Here is a 12,396-nt window from a genome sequence, read left to right on the forward strand (position 1 = left end):
CCTTATACGAAGATTAATTCAAGATGGATTAGAGACTTAAATGTTAGACCTAATACCATAAAATCCCTAGAAGAAAATCTAGGTAGTACCATTCAGGACATAGGCATGGGCAAGGACTTCATGTCTAAAACACCAAAAGCAATGGCAGCAAAAGCCAAAATTGACAAATGGGATCTAATTAAACTAAAGAGCTTCTGCACAGCAAAAGAAACCCAGTGTTGACTGAGTCAGGTACATCTTGTACTCTGCCTGCCAAAAGGAAGTAAAATTCTCCTCTCTAGAAGAAGACATCATTATCTAGAGCCCATATTAATTTTTATACTCAGTCTATATCATTCATCAAAACTTATTGAGCATGTGAATTCTACCAGATGTACAAAGACAAGCTGGTACCATTCTTACAGAAACTATTCCAAAAAATTGAGAAGGAGATACTCCTCCCCAACCCATTCCGTGAGAACATTGTCATCCTGGTAACAAAACATGACAGAGACACAACAACAACAAAAAACTTCAGGCCAGTATCCTTGCTGGACATCGATGTAAAAATCCTCAACAAAATACTTGCCAACCAAATCCAGCAGCACATCAAAAAGCTAATCCACCATGATCAAGTAGGCTTCACTCCCAGGATGCAAGGTTGCTTCAACAGACACAAATCAATCAATGTGATTCATCACATAAACACAACTAAAGACAAAAGCCACATGATTATCTCAACAGATGCAGAAACAACTTTTGATAAAATTCAACACCCCTTGATGTTAAGCCATTTCCCATTTACAAAAAAGTGCAGCTCACTTTCTGCATTCATTTAATTTTACATAAACATACTCTTTGAGGCTGAAGAAAATCTGACTAATTTTCAATGTGAAAATAAAACATAAAAAGCTGTTCTTAGAGTTATTTCTAAACAGAACTTCTCTCTAATCTTAATGTAACAGAAATGTATATGATGATCAGTATTTAATACTTTTCTTCATGTGATAAATTTCAAAGCACAGAATAACACAAAGTGGAGCATCACATTCTGCAAAAAAACAATGTATTTCTCTCCAGATGTTATTACCGTCCTTGCTGTTGTGCAAACCTCAAACTTTGCAGTGATTACTTGGATTTCATTTCATTTCCCTGATATTGGTAGTAGGCTTTTGGGCAAAATGTCTTCCAGACAGGTGAAGATGTGTGGCATCATCAGAACATGGGTGACCTTGAAGATGTTGCTGCCCTGGGGTGTGATGCTTTTCCAGCATTCTTTTAATCAACAGGAGTCTGAGGTTTACCTGGTTAATCATGTGCTCAGGATTGTCCTTCTTGAACAGGATGTAGGAATTCAGTGCTTTGACGTTTAGAGGTGGTAAAAGAATTTCTTATACCAAACGTGTTTTATCTTGGAATAAACACTGCAACTGCAAGCACTGCTGGTGAGTATTCTTGGGTGCAAGTGGGAAATGGTTAAAAGCTCTCAATAAACTAGGTATTGAAGGAACATACCTCAAAATAAAAAGAGCCATCTATGAAAAACCCACAGCAAACATTATACTGAATGGCAAGAGCTGGAAGCATTCCTCTCGGAAACTGGCGCATGACAAAGATGTCCTCTCTCACCACTCCTATTCAACACAGTATTGGAAGTTCTAGCCAGAGAAATCAACTAAGAAAAAGGAATAAAGGGCACCCAAATAGGAAGAGAGGAAGTCAAACTATCCCTGTTTGCCGATGGCATGATTCCATATCTAGAAAACCCCATAGTCTCAGACCAAAAGCTTCTTCAGATGGTAAACAACTCCAGCAAAGTTTCAGGATGCAAAATCAGTATACAGTGCTCACTTCAGCAGTGCATATACTAAAATTGGAATGATACAGAAAAGATTTGCATGGCCCCTGCACAAGCATGGCCCCTGCACAAGCATGGCTCCTGCACAAGCATAGCACACAAATTTGTGAAGAGGTCCATATTTTTAATTAATAATCTAACTTCACAATTGAAATAATTAGAGAAGCTAGAACAAATTAATCCCAATGCTAGCAGAAGACAAGAAATAATGAAAATTAGAGCTGAACTGAAGGAAATTGAGACAGGAAAAATAATTTCAAAGATCAACAAATCCAGGAGCTGTTGTTTTGAAAAAATTAGTAAAACAGACCACTAGCTACACTAATAACAAAGAAAAGAAAGAAAATCCACATAAACACAATTAGAAATGATGAAGGGAATGTTACTACTGACCCCACAGAGATAAAAACAACTATCAGAAACTACTACAACCTCCTCTATGCACACAAGCTACAAAACCTAGAAGAGATGGATAAATTGCTGGACACATACACCCTCCTAAGACTGAGCCAGGAAGATATTGTTTTCCTGAACAAACCGATAACAAGCTCTGAAGTGGAATCAGTAATAAGGGGCCTACCAACCAAACAAAAGCCTGGCACCTGATGGATTAACAGCTGAATTCTACCATATGTAGAAAGATGAGCTGGTACCATTTCTACTGAAACTATTCTAAAAAATTGAGAAGGAGGGACTCCTCCCAAAGTGATTCTATGAGGCCAGCAACATCTTGATAACAAAATCTGGCAGAGACACAACAAAAAATGAAAACGTCAGCTCAATATTCTTGATGAACGTCGATGCAAAATTCCTCAACAAGATACTTGCAAATCAAATTCAGCAGCACATCAAAAAGCTAGTCTACCAGGATCAAGTACTCTTCATACCCAGGATGCAAGGTTGGCTCAACATATGCAAATCAATAAACGTGATTCTTCACATAAACAAAACTAAAGACAAAAACCACGTGAATATCTAAATAGATGAAGAAAAGGCTTTTGATTAAATTTGACACCCCTTCATGTAAAAACCTCTTAATAAATTAGGTATTGAAGGATCATACCTCAAAATAATAAGAACCATCTATGACAAACCCACAGTCAACATTATACTGAATGGGTAAAAGCCAGAAGCATTCCCCTTTGAAAACCACCATAAGACAAAGATGCCCTCGCTCACCAGTTCTATTTAACATAGTATTGGAAGTCCTAGCCAGAGCAATCAGACAGGAGAAAGAAATAAAGCGCATCCAAGAAGACAGGAAGTTAAACTATCTCTATTTGAAGACGACATAATTCCATATCTAGAAAACCCCATAGTCTTGTCCCAAAAGCTCCAGTAGCTGATGTTGCTATCATTCAGCAAAGTTGCTGGATACAAATTCAATGTATAAAAACCACTAGTATTCCTATACACCAACAATAGACAAAATGAGAGCCAAATCAGAAAGGCAAGCCATTCACAATTGTCACAAAAGGAAGAAAATACCTAGAAATTCAGCTAACCAGGGAGGTGAAACAAATATACAAGCAGAACTACAAAACCGCTCTAACAGAAACAAACAGGAAAACATTCCATGCTCATAGATAGGAAGAAGCAATATCATTGAAAAGGCTATACTGCCCAAAGTAATTTACAGATTCAATTCTGTCCCTATCAAACTACCAATGACATTCTTCACAGAACTAGAAAAAACGATTTTAAAGTTCATGTGACACAAAAAAAGAGCCCAAATAGTCAAGGCAATCCTAAGAAAAAAAAAAAGAAGAAGAAGAAGAATAAGCTAGAGGAATCACGCAACCTGACTTCAAACTATACTATTATACAAGGCTATAGTAACCAAAACAGCATGGTACTGATTTGAAAACAGGCACATAGAAGAATGAGGCAGAGTAGAGAGCCCATAAATAAGACCACACATCTATGACCATCTGATCTTTGACAAAGCTGACAAAAACAAGCAATGGGGAAAAGACTCCCCATTCAATAAATGGTGCTGAGATAGCTGGCTAGCCATATGCAGAAGATCGATGCTAGACCCTGTTCTTACACCATACACAAAAATCAACTCAAGGTGGAATAAAGACTTAAATGTACAACCCAAAACTATAAAAACCCTGAAAAACAACTTAGGCAATACCATAGCATCCTGGACATAGAAATGGGCAAAGATTTCTTGACAAAGCCACCAAAAGCAATTGCAACAAAAGCAAAAACTGACAAGTGGATCTGATTAAACTTAAGAGCTTCTGCACAGCAAAAGAAACTATCAACGGAATAAACAGACAAACTACAGAATAGGAGAAAATATTTGCAAACTGTACATTTGACCAAGGTCTAATATCCAGTATCTATAAGGAACTTAAACACATTTACAAGAGAAAAACAAACAACCACATTTAAAAGTGGGCAATGACATGAACAGACCTGAACTTCTCAAAAGAAGTCATACGTGCAGCCAACAAGCATGTGAAAAAAGCTCAATATTACTTATTGTTAGAGATGCCATCTCACACCTATCAGAATTTGTATTATTAAAAAGCCAAAAAAAGTAACAGATGCTGGTGAAGTTGTGGAGAAAAAGGAATGCTTATAGTTCAACCATTGTAGGAAGCACTACGTCAATTCCTCAAAGAGGTATAAGTAGAACTACCATTTGACCCAGCAATCCTATTACTGGCTATATACCCAGAGGAACATAAATCATTCTACCATAGAGATACATGCATGTGAATGTTCATTGCAGCACTATTCACAATAGCAAAAAACCTAGAAGCAACCTAAATAACCATCAATGACAGATTGAATAAAGAAAATGTGATACATATACACCATGGATACATATACACCATGTGTACGCATACACTATGAAACCATGAGAAAGAACAAGATCATGTCTTTTGTGGGAACATGGATGGAGCTGGAGGGTATTATCTTTAGCAAACTAATGCAGGAACAAAAAACCAAATACCACACATTCTCACTTCTAAGTAGGAGCTAAATCATAAGAACTTATGAACACCAAGAAGGAAACAACAGACACTGGGATCTACTTGATTAGGGAGGCTGGGAAGAAAGAGAGGAGCAGAAAAGATAACTATTAGGTAGTAGGCTTAATAACCGGCTGATGAAATAATCTGTACAACAAACCCCTGTGACATGAGTTTACCTGTGGAACAAAGTTACTTATGTACCCCCAATTATAAAATAAAAGGTTTTTTTAAAAAAATTACAAGATATGGAAAGAAACAGAACCAAGCGACTGAAAACCAAGAGGAGAAATCAAATAATAGAAATTGATCCATGAACACTTTAGATTTTGGCATTGTTAGATAAGGGACTTTAAAACAACTAAATATTTGCAATACAGGAGGGGAAAATGACGTGAGGAAACCCCAGAAGTGTAGCAACAGCTCCTGGAAATTCAGTCAATTTTTCGATGATTCACTTTTTGAGAATCTTGCCTGGATGTTGACATATGCTTTGTCTTCATTCAGATTATTCCAGTATCTTAAAGGTGACAATAAACTACATCTTAAGATAAACATATATACTTACGATGTTCAAACTGTACACAATGCCCTCAAATATAACCTGTTTCTCAGGCCACACCAGATTTAGGGTAAAAACGTGATTACTATGAAAATCACAAAACAGTATTTATTTATCCCTGTCCTTATTAACTCAGGTGAAGCTTAGTTGCTCTTTTTCCTGTACAGATGGTTTATATTCCCAAAGCAATTTCATTTATAAACTGGCAATTTTAATGTTATGTTTTATAAGAAGAACTCTTACATAGTACTTGCCTGAAGCACTTCTAACTTACTAGATTGCTAGCATTTGAGACTATGCATTTGGATATTATTCTTTCTCCAGAGCTCACTAATTGACCCATAGTAAGAGTTCAAAAATTAATGAATTAATTGCATTCTTGGGCATTTATCTTAGATAAATGAAAACTTATGTTATGCAGGTGTTCACAGCAGCTTTATTGGTAATAGCCCAACCCTGGAAACAGCCCAGATGCTCTTCAATAAACAATTGGTGAAAAAACAAATGTCTATACATGAAATATTACTCAGCAATAAACAAAAACAAACTATTGATACCTGAAACAACTTGGATGAATCTCCAGAGAATTATACTGACAGAAGCAAAACAAATCCAAAGGATTTCATACTTCCTTACAATTATACCACAAATGATGTGATTTCATCTATATAATATTACTGAATGTTATATAGACATTTAATATATAATGACAAAATTATAGAAATAGAGATCAGAGGATTGCTGCCAGGTGTTAGGGATGGGGTATGGGATGGGGAGTGGAAGCATAGGTATGGCTATGAAAAAGCATAGGAATGGTACTTGTGATGATAAAACTGTTCTATATCTTGACCATCTATGTCAATATCTTGGTTGTGATACTGCTTACAGTTTCACAAGATGTTACACTTGGAAAAATTGGGTAAAGGGAATACAAGAACCCATTGTATTATTTCATACAGCTGTATATGAATCTATAATTATCTCAAAGGAAAGAGATTAATTTTTAAAATTGATAAATGAAAATCAGGTCAAACATCCAAGTTTTATTTATATATAATCTTGTTTATGATTCCAATAGTTGAAAATTAAGTAAATATTTTTAAATCTTCTCCATTCAGGTAAAAAAATTTTTTCAACGGAGAATGTGGCCATGTCTGGCCCCTCGTAAATTGCTTTCCTGCCATATCTAATTTACTTTCCAAAGCATCTCATGCTTGTTTGGGCTACCTCATATACAATCAAAATGCAGCTCAAAAATCAATGAGCATATTACATGTAATCAATGAGTATATGTTAATTATATACATTATTGTTAAATTCAGTATTTTTAAAATACTCCATGAATTAGCTCTTACGACAAGGACACAAACTGCTCTGTAAAGGCTTATTGATTGACCAAATCAATTTGTTTCTTTTTTATTAAAATTCAGTTGTTTTTATTTTAATAAAACAATATGGAGAAAAAACTCAATTTATTTTTATATAGCATTTTTTTGAAGACCCTGAAGGAAAGATTGAGTTACCACCATCGTTGAAAATTTATTCCTGGAAACGTCCACAGGATATTTTATTTAGTCGGGTAAGAAAGTTTTTTCTATTGAATAAAATACTTACTATGTGGATGTATTATCCTAGTGATAAAAATTGCATTTTTATAATGATTTAGGGTAATTTTCTCTTGTGGTATTCAGTAAAAAAAGTAATTGCTTTTTGGCAACTAATCAAAAATAAATGTTTATCAATATAGTTTAATATTTCTTGTACTGGTTTCTGAGATATTATTGAATTTTTGTTTAGAGCCTTGATTTTTCTTCTTCTCTCCAAAACGTTACATTATCACTTAAAATGTTGTGTATGAAGTTATTCCTTAATTTCTGACTGACACACTTCTTTCTGCTTCTTTGCACGAACATTCATAGCATGGAGATCTGTTTTCTCCTGTGTTTATTAGCATTAATTTTCTGGTCCAAGAATTTTGCACTTAGATATCTCTATTTCAGGGATTCTAGAAGCATTTTCCAGAGAACGCATTTATTTCTGGATCTCACACCCAAACACTTGAATCATATTGACTGGAACATCACTCAATAAACTTTCATTTTTAAATAGCACTTATAGAGATTAAATTTTTAGACACACTGGTCTATCTTCATAACAGCTATGTTAGTTTGAATATATTTAGATTTTCCAAGGGTTAAATTACCACTAATGCCTTTGTCCTTCCTTGAATCTGCTATTATTTTCACTTAATTCATAGGAAACCAGTGGGCTAAATGATTTAGAAGTAGTCAAATGATGGTAATAAACCTGATTGTTCTGTACATTTGTGGAATCCATTAAAATTATGTATATATATAAAATTTATTTTATTTCTAAAAGTTTTAGCCTCATTAGAACTACTACTAATTCAAGAAAATATAATATATCCACCATATTTTTCAAGTACTCTTACTAGTTGAGTAAATCAGATGAATCTAAATTCAAAGATTCACTAAAACACAAAAATAATATTCTATCTGCCAGAGTATTTTTTGAATGCCTACTTATAAGATATTTGAAATAAAATAAAATATATATGAACCACACTTTTATGTTACTTATAGTACTAGATAACATTGACATGAAGAATATAAATTCTGTGATATTAATATAATGTACTTAATATTAATGTGTTACTAACAATATTCAGTCTCTGCTCAATATAAGTACATGGTTTACATTTCATACAAATAACGGGTATGAATTGCACAAGATGATGCTGTTTTAAATTTGTATAAACATAAAAGTCTTTTTCCTGAGGTTCCCTTGGTCAAGGAGGTGGGTCTGCCCAGTAAGTTGGGGAAGCCTTAGGATTTTACTTTTCAGTATATATTCCCCCTTTCCTTTTTGGGCAAGATATGCCAGAGGCAGTATCAATGGTCAAGGTTTTATTTTGGTTCATATTAATGTCAGGCTGGTGTGACTACCTGTGCCAGGCCATCATGTTCCTTGGTGGCACCCCTCTGGCCAAGGGACTTAGAGTCAAAAGACTTACAGCCGATTACCCATTTTAGGCAAGATAGGAATGGAGGTGGGCAGGTGTTTATTAATTATTAAAGCCCTTTTAAGTAATATAAGAGCCCAAAATTAAAGTCAAAAAGCAAGGGTACCAAATTGACCTGTCTTTAAGTTTTATGCATTGAGCTATCAGCTGTTTAGGCATCTGTGTGCCCAGGAGGCAAGACTCTGTAACTTAACAGCAGAATGATTAGTTAATAGCACCTGATAAGAAATCTTTCAGTGGGGTGAAGGTATTGATAGTAGTCCATGACTTGACTGGAAATTGTAAAAATATTTTACAACCTTGTAGTGATTAATTTTTATACTTTTGATAAGTTTCAGCAACAAATCTGAGACTTAATTTAGAAAAATTTAACTTTTGATGACATTTGTCAAAGACGTTAAAGGGCTCAAAACATTTGATCAAAACAGGATCACATGCTGGCTATGGTGGCTCATTCATGTAATCCCAGCACTTTGAGCACTTTGGGAGGCTGAAGTGGGTGGTTCATTGAGACCAGCTTGGTCAACATGGTGAAATTACATGTCTGCTAAAAATATGAAAATTATCCAGGTGTGGTAATGCATGTCTGTAATCCCAGCTACCCCGGAGGCTGAGGCACAAGAATCACTCGAACCTGGGAGGCAGAGTTTTCAGTGAACTGAGATTGGACCACTGCACTCCAGCCCAAGTACCAGAGCAAGACCCTGTCTCAAAAACAAACAAATAAACAATAACAGAATCATGGGCCTGATAGTTAAAAGACTTTAAAGGCAATATAAAAGGTTACATGAATGTAAAAACCTTAACTCTTTTTAATCGCAGGGTTTTATGCAATCAAAAATCTAATAATAATAATAATATAGGAATTATCTTGGTAAAATATAAAATCTTATTTTTTTAAAGCCAGTTGCCCAAAAGGCAAAGAGAAATCTTTTTTAGTGTGATTGATTTTCCTTATGGAAAACCCCTTTAGATAACCTGGAAGTCAAACGTGATGAAAAAAAAACTTTAATTGAATCAGACACCAGAAAAGTGTGTTCAAGGTTATGAGTATAGTAGGGGAATACACAATTTTTAGTAACTGCATGAGAAATTTTGTGATTTCATTGAAAAATTTAGACATATTTAAAAAGCCAAGAGTACAGAATCAAGTTATAGTTTTGGAAAACATTGCATTTACTTTATACTTTATTGTATTACATTTATTTTATTTTTAAGATAAAACATTTTAGCATCAGGCCACAACAACAACTAGAACCAGATGAAAAAAGTTACAGGATCTGATGAAAAAGCTGAAGGAGAAAGTTATCATCTCAGTCTTTCTGAAAGGGAGAAAGAGTTAAAAGCAGCAAAACAAACAACAAAGTTGAATTTTTGAGATATGATTCTGATAAGTTTTTAAAATAAACAAATAATAGAATTTAAATAAAAACTTACAGTAATTTTATTGAGTGCAAATAAATACCTTAAGAAAACCTTTTTTTTAACATAGGGGTCCAATTTTAGAAAGACTCTAGAAAATAATTTATGTACATTGTCACAACTTACACAGACCATATATGACATGTTTGGACTTTCTTGTTTTATGTGGTTTTCTTTTTTAAATAATAAGTCATTTTATTTTAGGCCAAAAGTTTACCATCTAAGTTTTTTACATAAAATTATTTTTATAACCTTTTTTAACCAAAAATATATTTTCATATTTATATAAATATCTCTCTTTTATTTACTTTTTTTTTTTTTACTTTATTTTACTTTCAGAGATAGGATCTCACTATGTTGCCCAGGCTGGTCTTGAACTCCTGTACTCCAGTGATCCTCCTGTCTTGACCTCCCAAAGTGCTAGGATTACAAACATTAGCCACTGTGTCCAGCCACTGTATTAGTCCATTCTCACACTACTATAAAGACATACCTGAGACTGGGCAGTTTATGGAGAAAAGAGGTTTAATTGACTCACAGTTCCACAGGCTATATAGGAGGCATGGCTGGGTAGATCTCAGGAAACTTACAATCACGGCAGAAAGTGAAGGGGAAGAAAGCACTTATTCACACGGTGACAGGAGAGAGGGAGAGTAAGGGGGAAGTGCATAAGCTTTTAAACCATCAAATTTCATGAGAACTCCCTCATGATCAGGAGAGCAGCAAGGAAAAAATCTGCCCCCGTGATCCAATCACCTTCCCACTGTGCTCCTCCCCCAACATTTGGAATTACAATTCAACATTAGATTTGGATGGGGACACAGAGCCAAACTATGTAAGTCACCTTTTTAAATAAAAAACTTGTAAATAACCCCTAAATTATGTAAAATTTTTTTAAAATAAGAACACAATTTATGGAATTATATATTAACAAAAATTTATATTTTTAGTAATGTTAAATTTTCATGAAAACCTAAGCAGCAAGAAATCCTTAACTGTTTATCAGATATTAGCATTTCATAAATGAAACCATTTCACAAATTTTAGAAACACGTATTTTTTATATTAAACCCTTTTTTAGTTGGAAATGACCAGATATCCAATGAGCATCCAAAATAATTTTAAAATTTTAAATTACACAAAAAATCTTCCTCCAAGCATTTATCTCATTTTTATGTACTCATTTTTTTTTTATTTTTAACAGTGTATAATAGATTAGTCTTGAAAACTGAGATATTAAACAAAGGTAGTCATCATTTAAAGTTTTTTTTCTAACCATTTATCAAGTCTGTGAACATTGGTTATTCACCTAAATAAGAATCTTAAAGTGAAATACGTAGGCATTTTGCTGATAACTCAGAAGATTTAGTCATTTTTATTGAAATAACAATATTAAGTTAGTCTTATTTGTTTACAAAAAAAAAGTCACACAAACAAAGATTGTTTTGTTTTTGGCTGGGTTGATAGTCTCACAATCTTTGTGCCAAACTCTGACACCTTAAAATAACTAGCAGAGGCAAACATAAAACATATCTAGACAAAAATGTATGCTGATGATTCTGAAGACATTTTTAGTTTTATCTTACTAATTTTATTTTTTGAGACAGGATCTCACTCTTGCCCAGGCTGGAGGGCAGTGGAATGATCATAGCTCATGACAGCCTCAACCTCCTGGGCTCAGGTGGTCCTTCTACCTTAGCCTCCCAAGTTGCTGGGACCATAGACACACACCACCATGCCCAGCTAATTTTTCTATTTTTTGTAGATACAGAGTTTTGCCATGTTGTTCAGGCTGGTCTCTTAATCCTAGATTCAAGTGATCTGCCCACCTTCACCTCCCATAGTGTTGAGATTACAAGTGTGAGCCACCTTCCCTGGCTTTATTGTACTAATAATTTTAAAACAAGTTTTGTTTACCAAAGATTCATTTGAACTTGAAAAGCATTTGGACTTATTTTATGAATACTCATTTATTCACAAGCCAGTTTGGTAGTATGTTAGACACAACAAAAAGCATAATACAGGTACATATACATAAACATATCTAAACATGTATATGTATATGTGTGTATGTATACACACACACACACACGCGTGCACACACACACACAAAGACCCAGTAGTTTTTATCTCAGGACTCTAGCCATGAGAGAACATCAAAAACTCAGTGGCCTATAAAAGATAGCTGGATCCATCTTATTTTTGAGAAAATTGAGACCTGTCCACGTGGCTAAACTTTGCTTGCCCTGGTAAGTAATCCTGTAATAGCTCTGGACCAAAATTTTGGATAAAGCCGTTTTCATTTTTAAAAACATGTTTTATCCTTTTGCCTTCAGTTTTAAATGAGTTTCCAATGTTTAAGTTTTAGCTGAAACTGGATGAACTATATAAGAAAAATAAAATGTCCGAATAACCTTGAAATCATATGTTTTATGTCAACACCATTAGCTTAATAATAGCAGATTCAAAACAGGCAGAAAAGAAAAATAGATAGAGAGCTTTAGAAGGTTCTACTTAACTCTAAAGTTGCAGGTTAAGTATT

The 12,396-nt window shown here is 34.3% G+C and overlaps 1 protein-coding gene and 1 pseudogene across 1 annotated transcript in view; both read left to right on the plus strand.

Annotated features, from left to right (window-relative positions):
* The window catches only part of ADGB (androglobin), a 246,686-nt gene that overhangs the window by 52,412 nt on the left and 181,878 nt on the right, over positions 1–12,396 (plus strand). The window contains exon 3 of the mRNA XM_030929016.1: positions 6,876–6,968. Coding sequence (XP_030784876.1) covers positions 6,876–6,968 — 93 coding nt within the window. The remainder of the gene's footprint in view (positions 1–6,875; positions 6,969–12,396) is intronic.
* LOC115897098 lies at positions 1,823–1,963 on the plus strand (annotated as a pseudogene).

This window comes from Rhinopithecus roxellana, chromosome 4, assembly GCF_007565055.1.
Source record: "Rhinopithecus roxellana isolate Shanxi Qingling chromosome 4, ASM756505v1, whole genome shotgun sequence".
Classification (NCBI taxonomy): Eukaryota; Metazoa; Chordata; class Mammalia; order Primates; family Cercopithecidae; genus Rhinopithecus; species Rhinopithecus roxellana.